Source organism: Schistocerca gregaria, chromosome 5 (assembly GCF_023897955.1).
Source record: "Schistocerca gregaria isolate iqSchGreg1 chromosome 5, iqSchGreg1.2, whole genome shotgun sequence".
Taxonomy (NCBI): Eukaryota; Metazoa; Arthropoda; class Insecta; order Orthoptera; family Acrididae; genus Schistocerca; species Schistocerca gregaria.
The window spans coordinates 176,533,846-176,549,604 of NC_064924.1; the positions used below are offsets into that span (position 1 = coordinate 176,533,846).

At 42.8% G+C, this 15,759-nt stretch overlaps 1 protein-coding gene across 1 annotated transcript in view; it reads right to left on the reverse strand.

Moving 5' to 3' along the window:
• Positions 1-1,427: 1,427 nt before the first annotated feature.
• Positions 1,428-15,759, reverse strand: part of LOC126273274 (uncharacterized) — a 174,021-nt gene continuing 159,689 nt past the window's right edge. Inside the window, exon 3 of the mRNA XM_049976817.1 lies at positions 1,428-1,554. Coding sequence (XP_049832774.1) covers positions 1,428-1,554 — 127 coding nt within the window. The remainder of the gene's footprint in view (positions 1,555-15,759) is intronic.

Below are 15,759 nucleotides of genomic sequence, written 5' to 3' on the forward strand. Positions count from 1 at the left end.
ATCACATTACTTCTTAACAAATGTGCACACTATCGCGAAAGCTATGTTGTTGGCATGAAATCAAGGCGGATTAATATATGGAAGACACAAACACACACACACACACACACACACACACACACACACACACACATATATATGTGTGTATATAGGCTGGCTTTAATTTCTATTTGTGTCTTCCATATATTAATCCGCCTTGATTTCATGCCAACAACATAGCTTTCGCGATAGTGTGCACATTTGTTAAGAAGTAATGTGATGTAACTGTCATCATCTGATGTGATCATGATGGATTTTGAAAGCTCTTTAATGGATAAATAAACTTTTCAGCAGGAAGTATCGTAGTCACATTCAAATACTTCAAATACAATACTGCTGGTTCTTTTTCCGTCGATTTATATAGGGAGAAACAAATGTCAGCGCTTTCCGTGTTGAGTATGAGCGTATGTTATTTTCAAGAATTTTTTCTTCGACAGCTTCACGCGTGCGATGTGATTTCAGGAAAGAACGCGATACACCTGCACAGTAGTGGGCGCGTTGTGTTGAGTGAGGTCACCATTCTGATGCTTGGGATGTGGCACATGACCTCTGCAACTCACCAGATGTGCCCGCAGGTTCTCCCTGTTGAAGGGAATACGTCATCACAGATACTGTCAAAGCAGTTTTACTTTCCAGAGGCTTGCAAAGATTCTCCGCTAAAAAGGCGAGCCTGTGGAAGAATTAAGAGAGAGGGGTGTGCGGAGAACGAGGTAAACCCGCACCCGACACGTTTTATTTATGCGCCACATCAAGCGGCGCTGCCTCGCCGACAGAACGACCTGCAGTTTAAACGGAATTTTTTTTTTTAAATTCCGCCTGTATTATTTCAGTATTAATTATGGAGCTGGTGGTTCCGTTTTCCGCCTGGCAGTCAGCTGCGGCAGCGCGGCGCTGGCGGGCAGTTATAATTCGGCGAACATCCGGCCGCCTTGTGTCCGGAGTGATAGCTGCGACATCAGGGGCCGTCGGTTGTTGTGAGCGACGCGGGCGCTGAAGACGGCGGCGGCGGCGGCGGCGGCGGCGGCGCCGGTTCGTTTTTCCCGGATCACAATGATTTCGCTCTAATTAACTGGGCGAGCTCCCGCACTGGCTAATGAGACCGCGACGCCGGCGCGCTCGCGGTCGGCCCTCCCCCCCCCCCCCCCTCCCCCGGTAGCTGGTGCCTCGCAAACTCACTACCCTCCCATCCTCCCAACCCTCCCCCTCTATACTCTCCCCTCCCATAAACTCCCGCCCCCACGTGGCAGCACCGTGCGTCCTTGCGGCCCCCCGCGCCGGTCCCAACCCATGCCTCGCTGTCTCTTCCTCCCCCACCCCTACCTCTCACCTCCCACCTCTGTCTCTTTGCCGTACTCGATTCGTTACACAATAAATGCTACTGCTGGATGCTACAGCTGGTGCTCGGGCGACGTCCCTTCCACTCCACTCGTCTTCAGTACCGGCGTCGACGCCACGGTCCTCGTGTACCAGACCCGCTGCCGGCTTCCACTCGTGTAGCCGCACTTGGGTGTTCGCCTGCAAATCAGCAAAATGCGGTGCATCATTTCGTTGCATTGACTGACATGTCTACTGCGGACGTATCCGCTGTTTCGAAAGCACCCTTTAAACGTTTAATTATTTCTCAAAAAAGACCTGCTGCCTGTTATTACATAGCAGGCTGTACAGTGTGTGATTTTACATGTTATATCATACAAATTTAGTTTGATTACTAGTACTTTTTTTGCTGGCGAAAAATTTACAAACGAATATAAGAAATTAAAAACAACAAATACATATACAGGGTGGTCCATTAACGATGACCGGGGCAAATATCTCACAAAATAAGCGTCAAACGAAAAAATTACAAAGAACTAAATATGTCTAGCCTGAAGGGGTAAACCAAATGGCGCTATGGTTGGCCCGCTAGATGGCGCTGTAATAGCTCAATCGGATATCGACTGCGTTCTTTTAAATAGGAATCCCTATTTTTTATTACATATTCGTGTAGTACGCAAAGAAATAAAATTTTTTGGTTGAACCACTTTTTTCACTTTGTGAATGATGGCGCTTTAGTAGTCACAAACATATGGCTCACAATTTTAGACAAACAGTTAATAAGAGGTAGTTGTTTTAAATTAAAATACAGAACTTAGGGAAGTATGAACGTTTTATTTCGGTTCTTCCAATATGATACATGCACATTTGTGTAAATACCACATTAATGCAATAAATGATCAAAATGATGTCCGACAACCTCAATGCATTTGGCAATACGCGTAACGACATTCCTCTCAAAACCGAGTAGTTCGCCTTCCGTAATGTTCGCACATCCATTGACAATGCGCTTACGCATGTTGTCAGGCGTTGTCGGTGGATCACGATACCAAATATCCTTCAACTTTCCCCACAGAAAGAAATCCGGGTACGTCAGATCCAGTGAATGTGCGGGCCATAGTATACTGCTTCGATGACCAACCCACGTGTCATGAAATATGCTATTCAATACCGCTTCAACCGCATTCGAGATAAGTGCCAGACATCCGTCATGTTGGAAGTACATCGCCATTCTGTCATGCAGTGAAACATCTTGTAGTAACATCGGTAGAACATTACGCTAGAAATCAGCATACATCGCACTATTTAGATTGCCATCGATAAAATGGGGGCCAATTATCCCTCCTCCCATAATGCCGCACCATACATTAACTCGCCAAGGTCGCTGATGTTCTACTTGTCGCAGCCTTCGTGGATTTTCCGTTGCCCAATAGCGCATATTGTGCCGCTTTACGTTACCGCTGTTGGTGAATGACGATTCGTCGCTAAATAGAACGCATGCAAAATATCTGTCATCGTCCCGTAATTTCTCTTGTGCCCAGTGGCAGAAATGTACACGACGTTCAAAGTCGTCGCCATGCGACTACAAACGTACATGAACAATTCTGTTTTAACATTTTGCTGACTTAGATGATGATAATAAATGAGATACATAATTGTTTGTGGATGTATTTTAAATTAAAATTAAAAGTGTATTTAATGGAAGAAACAACAGATGGCAATTTGACTTAGATATGATGTTACAGTTTTTCCTTTTATACCTTCTGCTTGAATGGTTTCATCGCTTATATATATGTTGTCTTGGCGGTGGTAATAGTTAATTTAATGTATCGATTAGTTAGGCTATCTTTCCGAACCTTAGGTAACAGTAGAGACTGCCGGCCGGTGTGGCCGGGTGGTTCTAGGCGCTTCAGTCTGGTACCGCGCCACCGCTACGGTCGCAGGTTCGAATCCTGCCTCGGGCATGGATCTGTGTGACGTAGTCTAGCGGACTGATGACCTCAGATGTTAAGTCCCATAGTGTTCACAGCCATTTGAACCATTTGAACCTTATGAACTGTTGAGACTCGGAGTTGATTTAAAATGGCATAGTCAGCTGCATCAGGTGCTAGGACTCGGTAAAACGTCGAGATGTCTGTATGTTTATCTTGTCTTCACTTCTCATGTATGGTAGAGCATCCGATTCCGTGTGTCTGCTTGTGTCTGGGTCGTTTACTGTGTACTGTTAATGTGTCCAATGTGGAGCCTGTCTTATTCTAACGTATGGTCTCTCTTTTTTGTGTGCTCCATGTAGTGCTCGCGATACTTCTTCTGCGATGTTGTTTATAGGGTTCTAGTCATCTTGTCTATCTATTAATTGTCCAATGTTCCTGTTTTCTAAAGCCGGTCTCACGTGTACTGGGACATCGCAGATGAGCACTAAGTGTTCATAGGCACAGACATGAGTCTGTTTTAGGCCAAATCTGTGGAAATCCATAGTATACGGCCCATGGCCCGTAAGAAAGTGCACCACGCCGCGTGTTGGATGTGTGTACTTAAAATTCATCTGCTCTTGTACTCGTCTTCCCTTGTCAGTTGTGTCCCATTCTGTCTGACATGTATCAATTGTCCACTTGTTTAATTTCCAAATAAATGGTTCAAATGGGTCTGAGCACTATGGGACTTGACATCTGAGGTCATCAGTCTCCTAGAACTTAGAACTACATAAACCTAACTCACCTAGGAACATCACACATCCATGCCCGAGGCAGGATTCGAACCTGCGATCGTAGCGGTCGTGCGGTTCCAGACTGAAGCGCCTAGAACCGCTCGGCCACACAGGCTGGCTTTAATTTCTATTTGTCGGTTATGTCTTGTCCAGGTATTTCTCTTATTTTGTCTCGCCTTCCCCTCTTCAGCCAGTAGGCAGTTGTTCTTCGACGAATTGTAATATCTGTAGGGAAAACTCCCAGTACCGTGCACAGTGCCTTAACATCGTGCCCAAAGCCCCCGCGTTCCTGAGTACAACATTCCACTGTGCGCGCCTCAAATGGTTTTATGCGTAACTAAACATAATCGATGTGCCCAAGCACCAGCCACGAAACAAGTTATTGGCTCAAAGAGTGCTGTGTAAAATATCTTTATTATCTGGAGGCGTAGTCTGCACCTTATATTGTTCAGTCTTGCAAGTTTATGCGTGAGTTTTGTCGCTTTGTTAACTGTCAGTCTAGCACGTTCGTTGAAGTGTAAATGTTCGTCAATATAACTGCTCAGTGATCTTGTCATAGCTTTCCTTTTTATAGATATACTGTTTGACTTTATAATAAGATTTCTTTTTAGTGTGCCTCTTAGAAGATGGTAATCAGTTTTGTTTGTTGCTATTATGAGTTAGTTGTTCGTGTAACATTCAACAATGAAAGTGAGGAGCCGCGTGGCTTTACGATCTAATTGGGATCTTTAGAAGTTACGGGAACTTGCAGCCCGGTACTATTAACAGGCAACAACACTGTAACGTCCTAAAACAGCGTTGCCTTGATTTTTTTTGTTACCCGATAGGTCACAGAGAAATAATACTTCGGTTAGCTAGTGAGCATATATTTAATCACACAGGATGAACAACCTAATACTTGCACAGAAATATTACAGAAATGGAAACTCCTATTCACGCAAGGTTTTCGCGGAGTTCATTGGTTGTAAGGGCCTCGTATTGTCAGCCAATAAACGGATTGTGCTAAAACTTAGGAAGTGTATTTTTTGTGCAAACTTAACTTCTTAAATGGAACAATGCGTGTTGATATTGATAAACTGAAAGTATGGTCCATTAGAATGTCAGTGGTGTTTGTTGCAGAATTCTACTGTGAGTGGTTTCCGAGACAACGTGTTTTGAAAAGTTTGCACACCGACGCTTGTTTGTGCCTTTCAACCTGCGTCGTTGCTAGGTGCGATTTTCTTACGTTGTGCTTACGGTGTAGTAGTGGGTCCCTTGAGTTCACTGCGAGTTGTTAAGAAACTAGTGTGTCACAATCTAAGCACTAGGTCGTGATGGACGATAGCATTTACCAATGCAGAAAACGCCGACATGCTGATGGTACTCATGGTGGACGCGCACAAACGCTAAAAGACAGTCCCTATCATTACGTTCATTCCTTTGCTAAGCAGAAGACAGCAAACTACCGCAGACACTAGAAGTAATCTCAGCACGAACTGTACGATACTGTGTTAAATATTGGGGGAAGCAGATGCAGTGATACGTACTTGGTAAAACAGTATAGAATGCCTCTCCCCAATATGACAGAAAGCTTAGTACACCTGGCTCAGCGTGAGAATGATATTATTATAGGGTGTAGAAAAATTACCGCTACCAGTCATAGTAAAAGATTATTTATTCGTCACACGACAGGTTTCTGGCTTGTGCCCATCCTGAGGTGTTAATACATTCATGTACATGTTTATATTCCCGGAGATCAATAAAGGTGAAGTACTCTTCTTATAATTATGTTGTGTCGACAGTTTTTCCACTCAGTTGCACATTTGCTATCATTTTCAAGTATATGTTTCATTTTTTTAACTTAGCTGCACATTTCACTACTGTGTCGTGCACTCGTGATATACACTGTGTTTACATACAAACATGTAAATTAAAAAAACTGAAACATGGACGTGAAAGTAATAGCAAATGAGCAGCTGAGTGGACAAACTGTCAACACAGCATAATTATAATAAGGATTCATCATCTATATTGATCTCCAACAATATAAACATGTACATGAAAGTATAAACACCTGAGAATGGGCACAAGACCGAAACCGGTGGTGGGACGAATAAATAATCTTTTACTATGACTGGTAGCGGTAATTTTGGATAAAATTCACTTAATATTAAAACCTCACTAGTGTCAGAGTTGTTAAAACGTAATAGAAAAGACTGTTGAGCGTCGTAATTCCTTAACGCTGATAGCACAGACAGTTTTGAAAAAATAGTGCAGTAGGTCTACATGTTTTCTCCGCCATGGTAATAACGGCTACCGCTACCGAGAAATGAAATGAAAAATAACAGAAAATAATAAAGGTGGTTAAAAAGGAGGCAGTACAAGGCGAGTGAAACAACACATATTGCAGAATTACCGCAGGTAATCATCTACCGTTCGTACCCTTGGCGAAGTACTGAAATGTTAAGCATTGCATGTCCCGCCCTTGCTGTGTATTTTTAAAAAGGGGAAAACGGCCGCCCCTGGTCAATAAGGTAGCCACCAGAGACACTGAATAATGCAGGTCGAGCATCACAACGTTTTCATGTCTTCAACAGCTCGTTTCAAACTGTCCATTTGCAAAATAAATGATTACTGAGTAGCAGCCCACTTTTATACCCACGTTCCCGCCTGAATTTCATAGTGTCGTTAACCAGGCCTGAAATGGTACCAGTACATAATGTATGGATCCAAAGCAGGTGGAATTATCGGCCAGATCGTGCGCTACGTTTTGTCAAAAACTTAGATGACGCAGCATTAGTCAGGATTGCTGCAGTATTCATCACAGCTTCGTGATTATTCGTAATGTGGTTTCAGTCTCGGTCTATTACTGCAGTAACGTGTGCTAGAATAACCAGAGCTAAGATCGCTTCAGATTGTGGAACAGAAGATATAGGACTCTTTTAAGCCACTTGTTAGAAGTGCTTTCATGCTATCAGTGCATTGGCAAGAAGCATGAGATATTCGGTGTATTTGGAAAACACTGAGAGACCGCCTTTTATCGCACAGATGTAATTCGAACAGCCTGCTCTGTCAACGCACATTTCTACTGCAAGGAACATTAATATTCCCTGCTCTGTTTATATCCAACTGGACAGTTTTCCGACACATCTCCGTATCACTGGACTGCGATGAAACTTTCTGAAAGTTGATGTTTCGTCTTAGAATAAAGGGCGAAGCCATGCTACTGAAAAACGTATATCCAAAAATTGCTTCTGGTGTTCGGAATTCACTTCGATTTTCTCCTTTTCTCATAGTGAAGTTGCGCATAGAATGGTAAAATCTGTGCTCATCACAACCCTCCCAGATATCCACGATGGAACATGGATTCTCAGTAAATTCAGTTCTGAAAAGAAAACAATTGAGATCCACGGAGAACTCACTGTGACAGAAGAAAGTAACTCCATAAATGAATCATAGTGGCTCTACACTAGATTTAAACAAACTACATACACCTTACGTACCACAGACCACCACTGACCAAATCCTGGCCGACACTCAACACGTAAGAAAAATACGACACAGCATACATGTTACCAGGGATTTGTTTGATTATCAGACATATGACGCGTTTCATATTCATCTTTTAAGGCTTTTTCATTCCTGTTGAATGGACTGTAGTCCATTTTGCACTCCTTCAGTCACCTCTCCAGACGGAACTTTTCTAGCAATATGACACTCTTTTCTTGTGTTTCGTTCTTAATCTTTTCGTCAGGCCAACGTATAAAGTGGAATGAACTCAAGAATTTAAAATGTATATATTTAATATTTGTAGCCAGCTCTGTGCGACACGTATTTTGTTCTGTCAGTTAGTCAAAGTTCTCACGTGCTTATGATAATGGGTATTATACTACATTACTGGCCATTAAAATTGCCACACCACAAAGATGGCGTGCTACAGACGCGAAATTTAACGACAGGAAGAAGATGCTGTGATATGCAAATGGTTAGCTTTCCAGAGAATTCACACATGGTTGGCGCCATTAGCGACACCTACAACGTGCTGACATGAGGAAAGTTTCCAACCGATTTCTCATACATAAACAGCATGTGACCGGAGTTGCTTGGTGAAAAGTTGTGTAAGGAGGAGAAATGCGTATCATCACGTTTCCGACTTTGATAAAGGTCGGATTGTAGACTATCGCGATTGCGGTTTATCGTATCGCGACATTGCTGCTCACGTTGGTCGAGATCCAATGCCTGTTAGCAGAATATGGAATCGGTGGGTTCAGGAGGGTAATAGGGAGCGCCGTGCTGGATCCCAACGGCCTCGTATCACTAGCAGTCGAGATGACAGGCATCTTTCCCGCATGGCTGTAAAGGAACGTGCAGCCACGTTTCGATCCCTGAGTCAACATATGGGGACGTTTGGAAGACAACAACCATCTGCACGAACTGTTCGACGTCTTTTGCAGCAGTGTGGACTATCAGCTCGGACACCATGGCTAAGGTTGTCCTTGACGCTGCATCACAGACAGGAGCGCTAGCGATGCTATACTCATCGACGAACCTCGGTGCACGAATGGCGAAACGTAATTTTTTCGGATGAATCCAGGTTCTGTTTACAGTATCATGATGGTCGCGTCTGTGTTTGGCGACATTGCGGTTAACACACATTGGAAACGTGTATTCGTCATCGCCGTACTGGCGTATCACCCGGCGTGATGGTATGGGGTGCCATTGTTTACACGTCTCGGTCACCTCTTGTTCGCATTGACGGCACTTTGAACAGTGGACGTTATATTTCAGATGTGTTACGACCCGTGGCTTTACCCTTCATTCGATCCCTGAGAAACCCTAAATTTCAGCAGAATAATGCAAACCGTATGTCTCAGGTCCTGTACGGGCCTTTCTGGATACATAAAATGTTCGACTGGTGCCCTGGCCAGCACATTCTCAAGATCTCTCACCAATCGAAAACCTCTGGTCAATGGTGGCCGAGCAACTGGCTCGTCACAATGCGCCAGTCACTTCTCTTCATGAAATGTGGTATCGTGTTGAAGCTGCAGCTGTACCTGTACACGCCATCCAAGCTCTGTTTGACTCAATGGCCAGGCGTATTAAGGCCGTTATTACGGCCAGAGGTGGTTGTTCTGGGTACTGATTTCTCAGGATCTATGCACCCAAATTGCGTGAAAATGTAATCACATGTCAGTTCTAGTATAATATATTTGTCCAATGATTACCAGTTTATCATCTGCTTTTCTTCTTGGTGTAGCAATTTTAATGGCCAGTAGTGTAGAACAATAAACTTCCATAAGTGTTTTTTGCTAATGTAAATAAAATAATAATATTATCGAACACCAAAACTCACAACATTTTACCATGTCTGATAGTGTGTAGGAAATCTGTTGGCATTCAAACCAGCTTCCAGTTGTCGCGGGATGGATTAATACAGATACTGTATGGTTTCCAAAGGAATTCTGTGTCACACTTGGTGCAAAATAGTGGTGAGTTCAGGTAACAATGATGGACGTGGATAGCGATCATGCACCATTTTCTCCAAAGTAGGCAACAAAGGGTCAATAATATTGACATCTTGTGACTGTGGTGGCCAGGAGACTTGCGACAATTCAACCTCTTGCTCACAAAACTAGTCCTGGACAATTCGATCTGTGTGAAAGGGGGCCCTGTCGGTCGGACCACTGGAAGAAATATTGTACCAAGGGATGGACATGGTCATCAAAAATGGGCACATAATCCTTGGTAGTAATGCGTCCTTCAGGGTAATCATGGGACGCGTACATGACTGCCCAAATCATCACCGAACCGCCGTCATGTTTGACTCTTGAGGCATAAATTCGACCAAAGTTAAAACAGTTTGCAACGAGACTCGTCTGAGCAAATGACTTTCTCCCATTGGTCTACTGTCCACGTTTAACGGCTTTAGGAGCACGTTTCCCTGATACGGGGATCTGCATCACGCTGTTCGGTAGTAGTCATTTCTTTACGATGCTGCTTGGACGAAATGACACGGTTTCAAAGCGTACGTTAACAGGCATTGTAAGGTGGTTGCTCTTTTTGTAAGTGAACCACTAGTGTCAATCAGACCACCAAACCCTGATTAGTGAAACTGAGCCTTGTTATAATCAAATTCACAATACAATAATCATTAATGAACGCTGTGTCACTACGATAATGAAAGAAAGTTAAATAAGCACCTGACGTTTACTTACTTAGAGGAACTTCATAAAAGGCAGGCTTAGTATGAATAATAGAGAACCACTGAACACGAAAATACTCATAAGATCCTATCAGAACCCACAAAGTGTGACAGCCAAATACTTATAGCCGAACAGTGTGAAACGGGGATGGGGGCCCGGTATTTTAATCTCCATATTCAAAAACAAAGAGAGAATAACTGGTAGCAATTGGACCTAGAGCCAGCTGAATGATGTGGTTGTTCGTAAGATTTGAATGAGCATAAGCTTCCAGTTAAAATGAGCCACACAAGACAGCTCTATGTTCTTTAGTTTGTGCAATATAACGCCTTCCAGAAAATCAATGAACACGAAAATACTTATAAGATCCTATCAGAACCAATAGTGTGATAGCCAAATACTTATAGCCGAACAGTGTGCAACTGGGATGGGGGCCCGGTAATTTAATCTCAATATTCAAAAATAAAGAGAGAATAACTGGTAACAATTCGACCTAGAGCCAGCTGAATGATGTGGCTGTTCGTAAGATTTGAATGAGCTGCAGCTTCCAGTTAAAATGAGCCACATCAAGACACAACTCTACGTTCTTTAGTTTGTGAAATATAAGGCCTGCTTTCTCACGCATGCAGAAGAGCGGGGTACGTATTGTCATAAATAACGGAAATTATTTGACAAGAAGAGGCCACGACGTTCGGATCACGGATTTACTTCAAACCTTATATATTTTTAGTAGTCCGTTAGAACAACATAACGTACCAGTAGTAACGTGTACCATTTAGAATATTCTGAGACAATCAAAATAGCAGTTTTACGTGTCAGTGATGTAACGATACGAAGAGCACGGGATGGCTGCGATCATGGAGCTAGCGTTCAACCTGCGTCATCGGTGGATCACTGGATTTAGTCCCACTTATATATTTTTTTTCAAAATTTATATTTTATGCAACACAGATCAAGTTATTACTACATTTAAAACGTAATGTGATGAAAAAGCACGTATATTTGCATGAAATTTTATTCAATTTCCAGTGGTAGTTGGTTGTTTGCTGATTTTCACAACAAATATTATATTTATAGCTCTCGACACGTAAACGACCTAACGCATAAAGTTTCCCTGAAGGTGTATGCTTGTCATGATTTCCGAAATCCCACATAACTGTAATCTGGTATGACACCGAGAACTGCTTTTGCTCCTCGACGCTTTGATCCGCGGACGCAGGTTTCAAGGACGAGGGACAGGCTTGGGAATCCACAGTCAAAGATCGATAAATGACGGTGTAAATAACTTTCTTCATCAATACAGTCAGTTTCAATATACCAGAATATGAGCGTAGTATACACTCATAGGTTTCAGGATGATGATTTTTCATAACAACATAGAAAACATCAATTAAAATGGCATCTGCTAAATTTAATGAATGCAGTTTTCCCGTATGCACATGGTATCTTCTGAGTTTTTAAGAGAAACATTTTGAAAATTTCTCTTTCTTCCGACAGTTTGGATGCCAACCATGTGTAACGCAACAACCAACGAGAACTCGAGGCAGGTAAATAAAAAATAAGTCTTACCTCAGTGTAAGCATATAATTGCCTGACGCAATGCCAAAACATATACCTGACAAACGCAAGACGTGAAACCTGCGCCTCCATGCTCAAGTCGAGCATTTAGTTCCAGAGCCACACCAATGTGAATACTTAATTTGAATTGGGACTATCAGGTATGACAGAACGATAGGGGGTCCACGCTGCTCATGCGGGGCGGTACGTCGTCTGGTGTCTATCTGTGTAATATTTTCATCCAACTCTCTGCGACACGCATTTTGTTCTGTCAGCTATCCAACGTTGCCACTTGCTCATGATGACGGATTGTATAATAAATAAAATAATACAATAAACGTGCCTTCAGTACTTCTAGTAACGGAAAAAGAAAAAAATGGGACACCGAAACCATAACACATTACCATGCCTAATACGGTGTAGAAAACCTGTTGGAATTCAAAACACTTTCCAGTCGTCCCGGAATGGATAAATACAGGTCCTGTATGGTTTTTAAAAGAATCTTCTATCATTCTTGCTGCAATATAGCAGCAAAAGATTATTTGTGATGTCATTAGTCCAATGGATTGAATTTAACTATCGAATAACGCGTTTCTCTTGTCCAGTATTACTTTTTAGATGCAGCACACCTTTTATACTCGCAAGTATAGTTACGCATAGGTATTTAAAGTAAGGACGACATTTACTACTAAAATTCGTAGCATCTACAGCATACTATTCGTCACCACCCACTACCATTTTTGTGTTTGTTTTTAAACCCTATTTATGGTGTTTTTATGTTTCCATAGTGTTGCTGAATAGACTCAGTCGAGATGGTGCTGGAATTCTTGAATTCTGTCTATTCCACGTGGCCAGAATGGAAACGTGTAGTCCACAACCTGCGAAGAGACTTCAAAATGTAAAATACACATCATGATGGGAAGGCAAGTAACTTTTATTCAGTGCTGTATTGGACTTGAAAGTAAAACAGATAAGTGGAATTATTTTTCAACGTATTCGCCAAGTCTCTGTAGAAAACGGTCGGAGCTTCCTAGCAATAGCTCAGTTTCTCGACTCTGCTCGTCGGTAAGGAGCCTTTCGGGAACCACTATGTGAGCACCTACACAGTTCGACCATTGGACTGAAGGAATACATCAAGGCAACTCAGAGACTGGCTGCTAAATTTGTTACCTGTGGATTCGAACAACTCGTACCTGTTACGGACATGATTCGGGAACTCACATGGGAATCCCTGCTGTGAAGGCGACATCCTTTTCGGGAAACGCTATTGAGAAAATTTAAGGAACCGTTATTTGAAGTTGACTGCCTAACCATTCTACTGCCGCCAACATACTCTGCGCGTAAGAACCACGAAGATAAGACACGAGAAATTAGGGCTCATCGGAGGCATATAGACTGTTGTTTTTCCCTCGCCCTACTTACGACTGAAACAGGAAAGAAAATGCCTCGTAGTGGTACAGGGTACCCTCTGCCACGCACTGTAATGTGAATTGTGGAGTGTCTATGTAGACGTAAAAGTAGGTGTAGATCTCTTTCTCCTCAGCCGTTCCTGCAACCTGCTGGAAGATGGAAATCGCGTCTGGCAAGATCTGGACTTCCTGATCAGCGTCACAAATCTCTTTGCGGCCTTGGTCAAATTGTTGGCACCGCTTCACAATGAATCGACGCGACATTTCTTTCGGTCCATATATCGTCAGAATTTGAAGCTGAATCTCTACGCCATTTAGACGGTTTTACTACCAGACTCGTGCTGTCCCGCGTACTGCAGCTTTAGACAACGTTTCTAGTTGCGGAACCGTTTCAGTCGCACGCTGTGACGAACCTGTTATCCAATAGCGCAGCAGAATTCTCTCTTCAAGGAACCCGTAACATGTACTCTCATCCGACAAAGCGCCACTGTTGTTGGCCAATAGTCGTAGCGTGGGAATACATACGTACTTTACTTTCTGAAATCCCTACGTAACGCTTGGTAGATTGTAATTGTTTTGACGCCGACTTTAGGACTACCGAACTATCATCAGCAAATCGGTTTACCGATACAAACGTACTTCAGCTTATTTAGCCGTTATTGGTTGCAGTATTGTTCTCATTACCTGGATGATATTTCTGCAGAGGAGCCATCGTCATTTACCGCTACGAAGAATGTTTGGTAGAGGGACCCGTCAGATGTCGCCAAGTGAGTAATCGAAGACTGACACTGCAATTTTGATATAAGGCCCGCACGTCGCTCTGTATGTGTTTCGTGTACGCAGTTCGTTTTTAATCATTTATTTACGGCAAACTGAAAGACCTGTTACCTGATATTATGAAACAGTTTCTACGTGTGACTGTTTTCGTTTGTCATCTCTTCGTTGTTGTTTTTATATGTAATATTTGACACGGAATAAATACGTCTTTAAAATAACAATAATTAGAAGTTGAAATATAAACAAAATTTTGTTGTTTTAAAAAGAATGTAGAAAGTGGTAGAGTAGGGGAGAGATTTGTTAGTTCTATCATGAATTGTGACCGGCGGTGAATTCCTTGGATTTGTTTCCTCGAGCTGTTGACCACGAGTCACAGAAAACAAAAAAATAAATAATAGTTTGTAGTTAGTAGTTGGAGAATAGTGTTGATAATCCTATGCGTTAACATTAGGTATTCATTCATGTACAGCATCTTGGCTAGACAGCTGGCACCTCACACTACATTTACTCTAGTATCACAATTTGTCAATGAATTTCAGCACTTTAAGTCTGATTCATAATTCTATGTGTCTTTTTCACTGTTACCTCCCGTTTTCTCCTCCTCTTCCTCATCCTCTTCAGCGTCACTGTTGTCGCTGTCTCTATGGGTGCCGCTGTCAACCCTCTAGAGCTTGTTGTTAACGTTGCCATAGACTTGTGTGTTACGTCGTGTCCAGCGGTTTTGCTTTTGTGTCCACTGTTCTTGGATTAGTACTATACTTCTGTTTTGGTTCAGTTTAAGTATAGCGTTTGTCTATTGTATGCTCGTTCCAAGCAAAAGAAGAAAGTGTGTCATGGGGAACTTTCTTCCCAGCATGTGCATGTACGTGTCTGTCTTACACTGTTGGGATTAAGTGCATGGAATGACCTATATGTCCAGTTAAAAAATGAAGCATACAGCGGCTGGGATCGATGTGTTTCATTCTCAACCGATCCCTTATGTCACAGAGGTCGTCGTACAGTATAAGTCCCTTATCACTTACCTTACCATATATCCAAAAGCCAACTTTTAAGTGACGAGTCTTCTTCACCGGTACAAGAGTTACCGTGTGTATCTTATCTAGCCTCCCCATTTTCAACCAGTACCATTCAGCTCTATATTTGATCAGGATCTCTGTCGGGCATATTACGAGCACTACGAGCACTACACACAGTACATGCAGTTAGATGGTGTCGAAGCCGGCCGCGGTGGTCTCGCGGTTCTAGGCGCGCAGTCCGGAACCGTGCCACTGCTACGGTCGCAGGTTCGAATCCTGCCTCGGGCAGCGATGTGTGTGATGTCTTTAGGTTAGTTAGGTTTAAGTAGTTCTACGTTCTAGGGGACTAATGACCACAGCAGTTGAGTCCCATAGTGCTCAGAGCCATTTGAACCATTTTTGAACCAGGTGGTGTCGAAGGCTTCTAATAGGCTATGTATCACACTTCTCTGTCCTCGTCTGACTGACGCCTTTTTGGTGATCAGGTTCAGTCTTTGTGCCCACGTGCTAGATTCGAAGTTGTGTACTGATTCGAAGAGCGCAGAATGGTATGTCCGTATAAGTGCCAGAGATGGTTTGAGTTGTTTTGAATGTAACCTCACCTATTTACGTAGTATATTTTCTGTCTGTAGTACTAAAACCAACGATACCTATAGAGGGCAGCGTCCACCATGTTCGAAATGTGACACTCTCTCTTTGATATCCGGTGCTTTAACACTCGCTGTGGCACTCGGCGTACTCTGTAGCCTATCTTGTGAGAA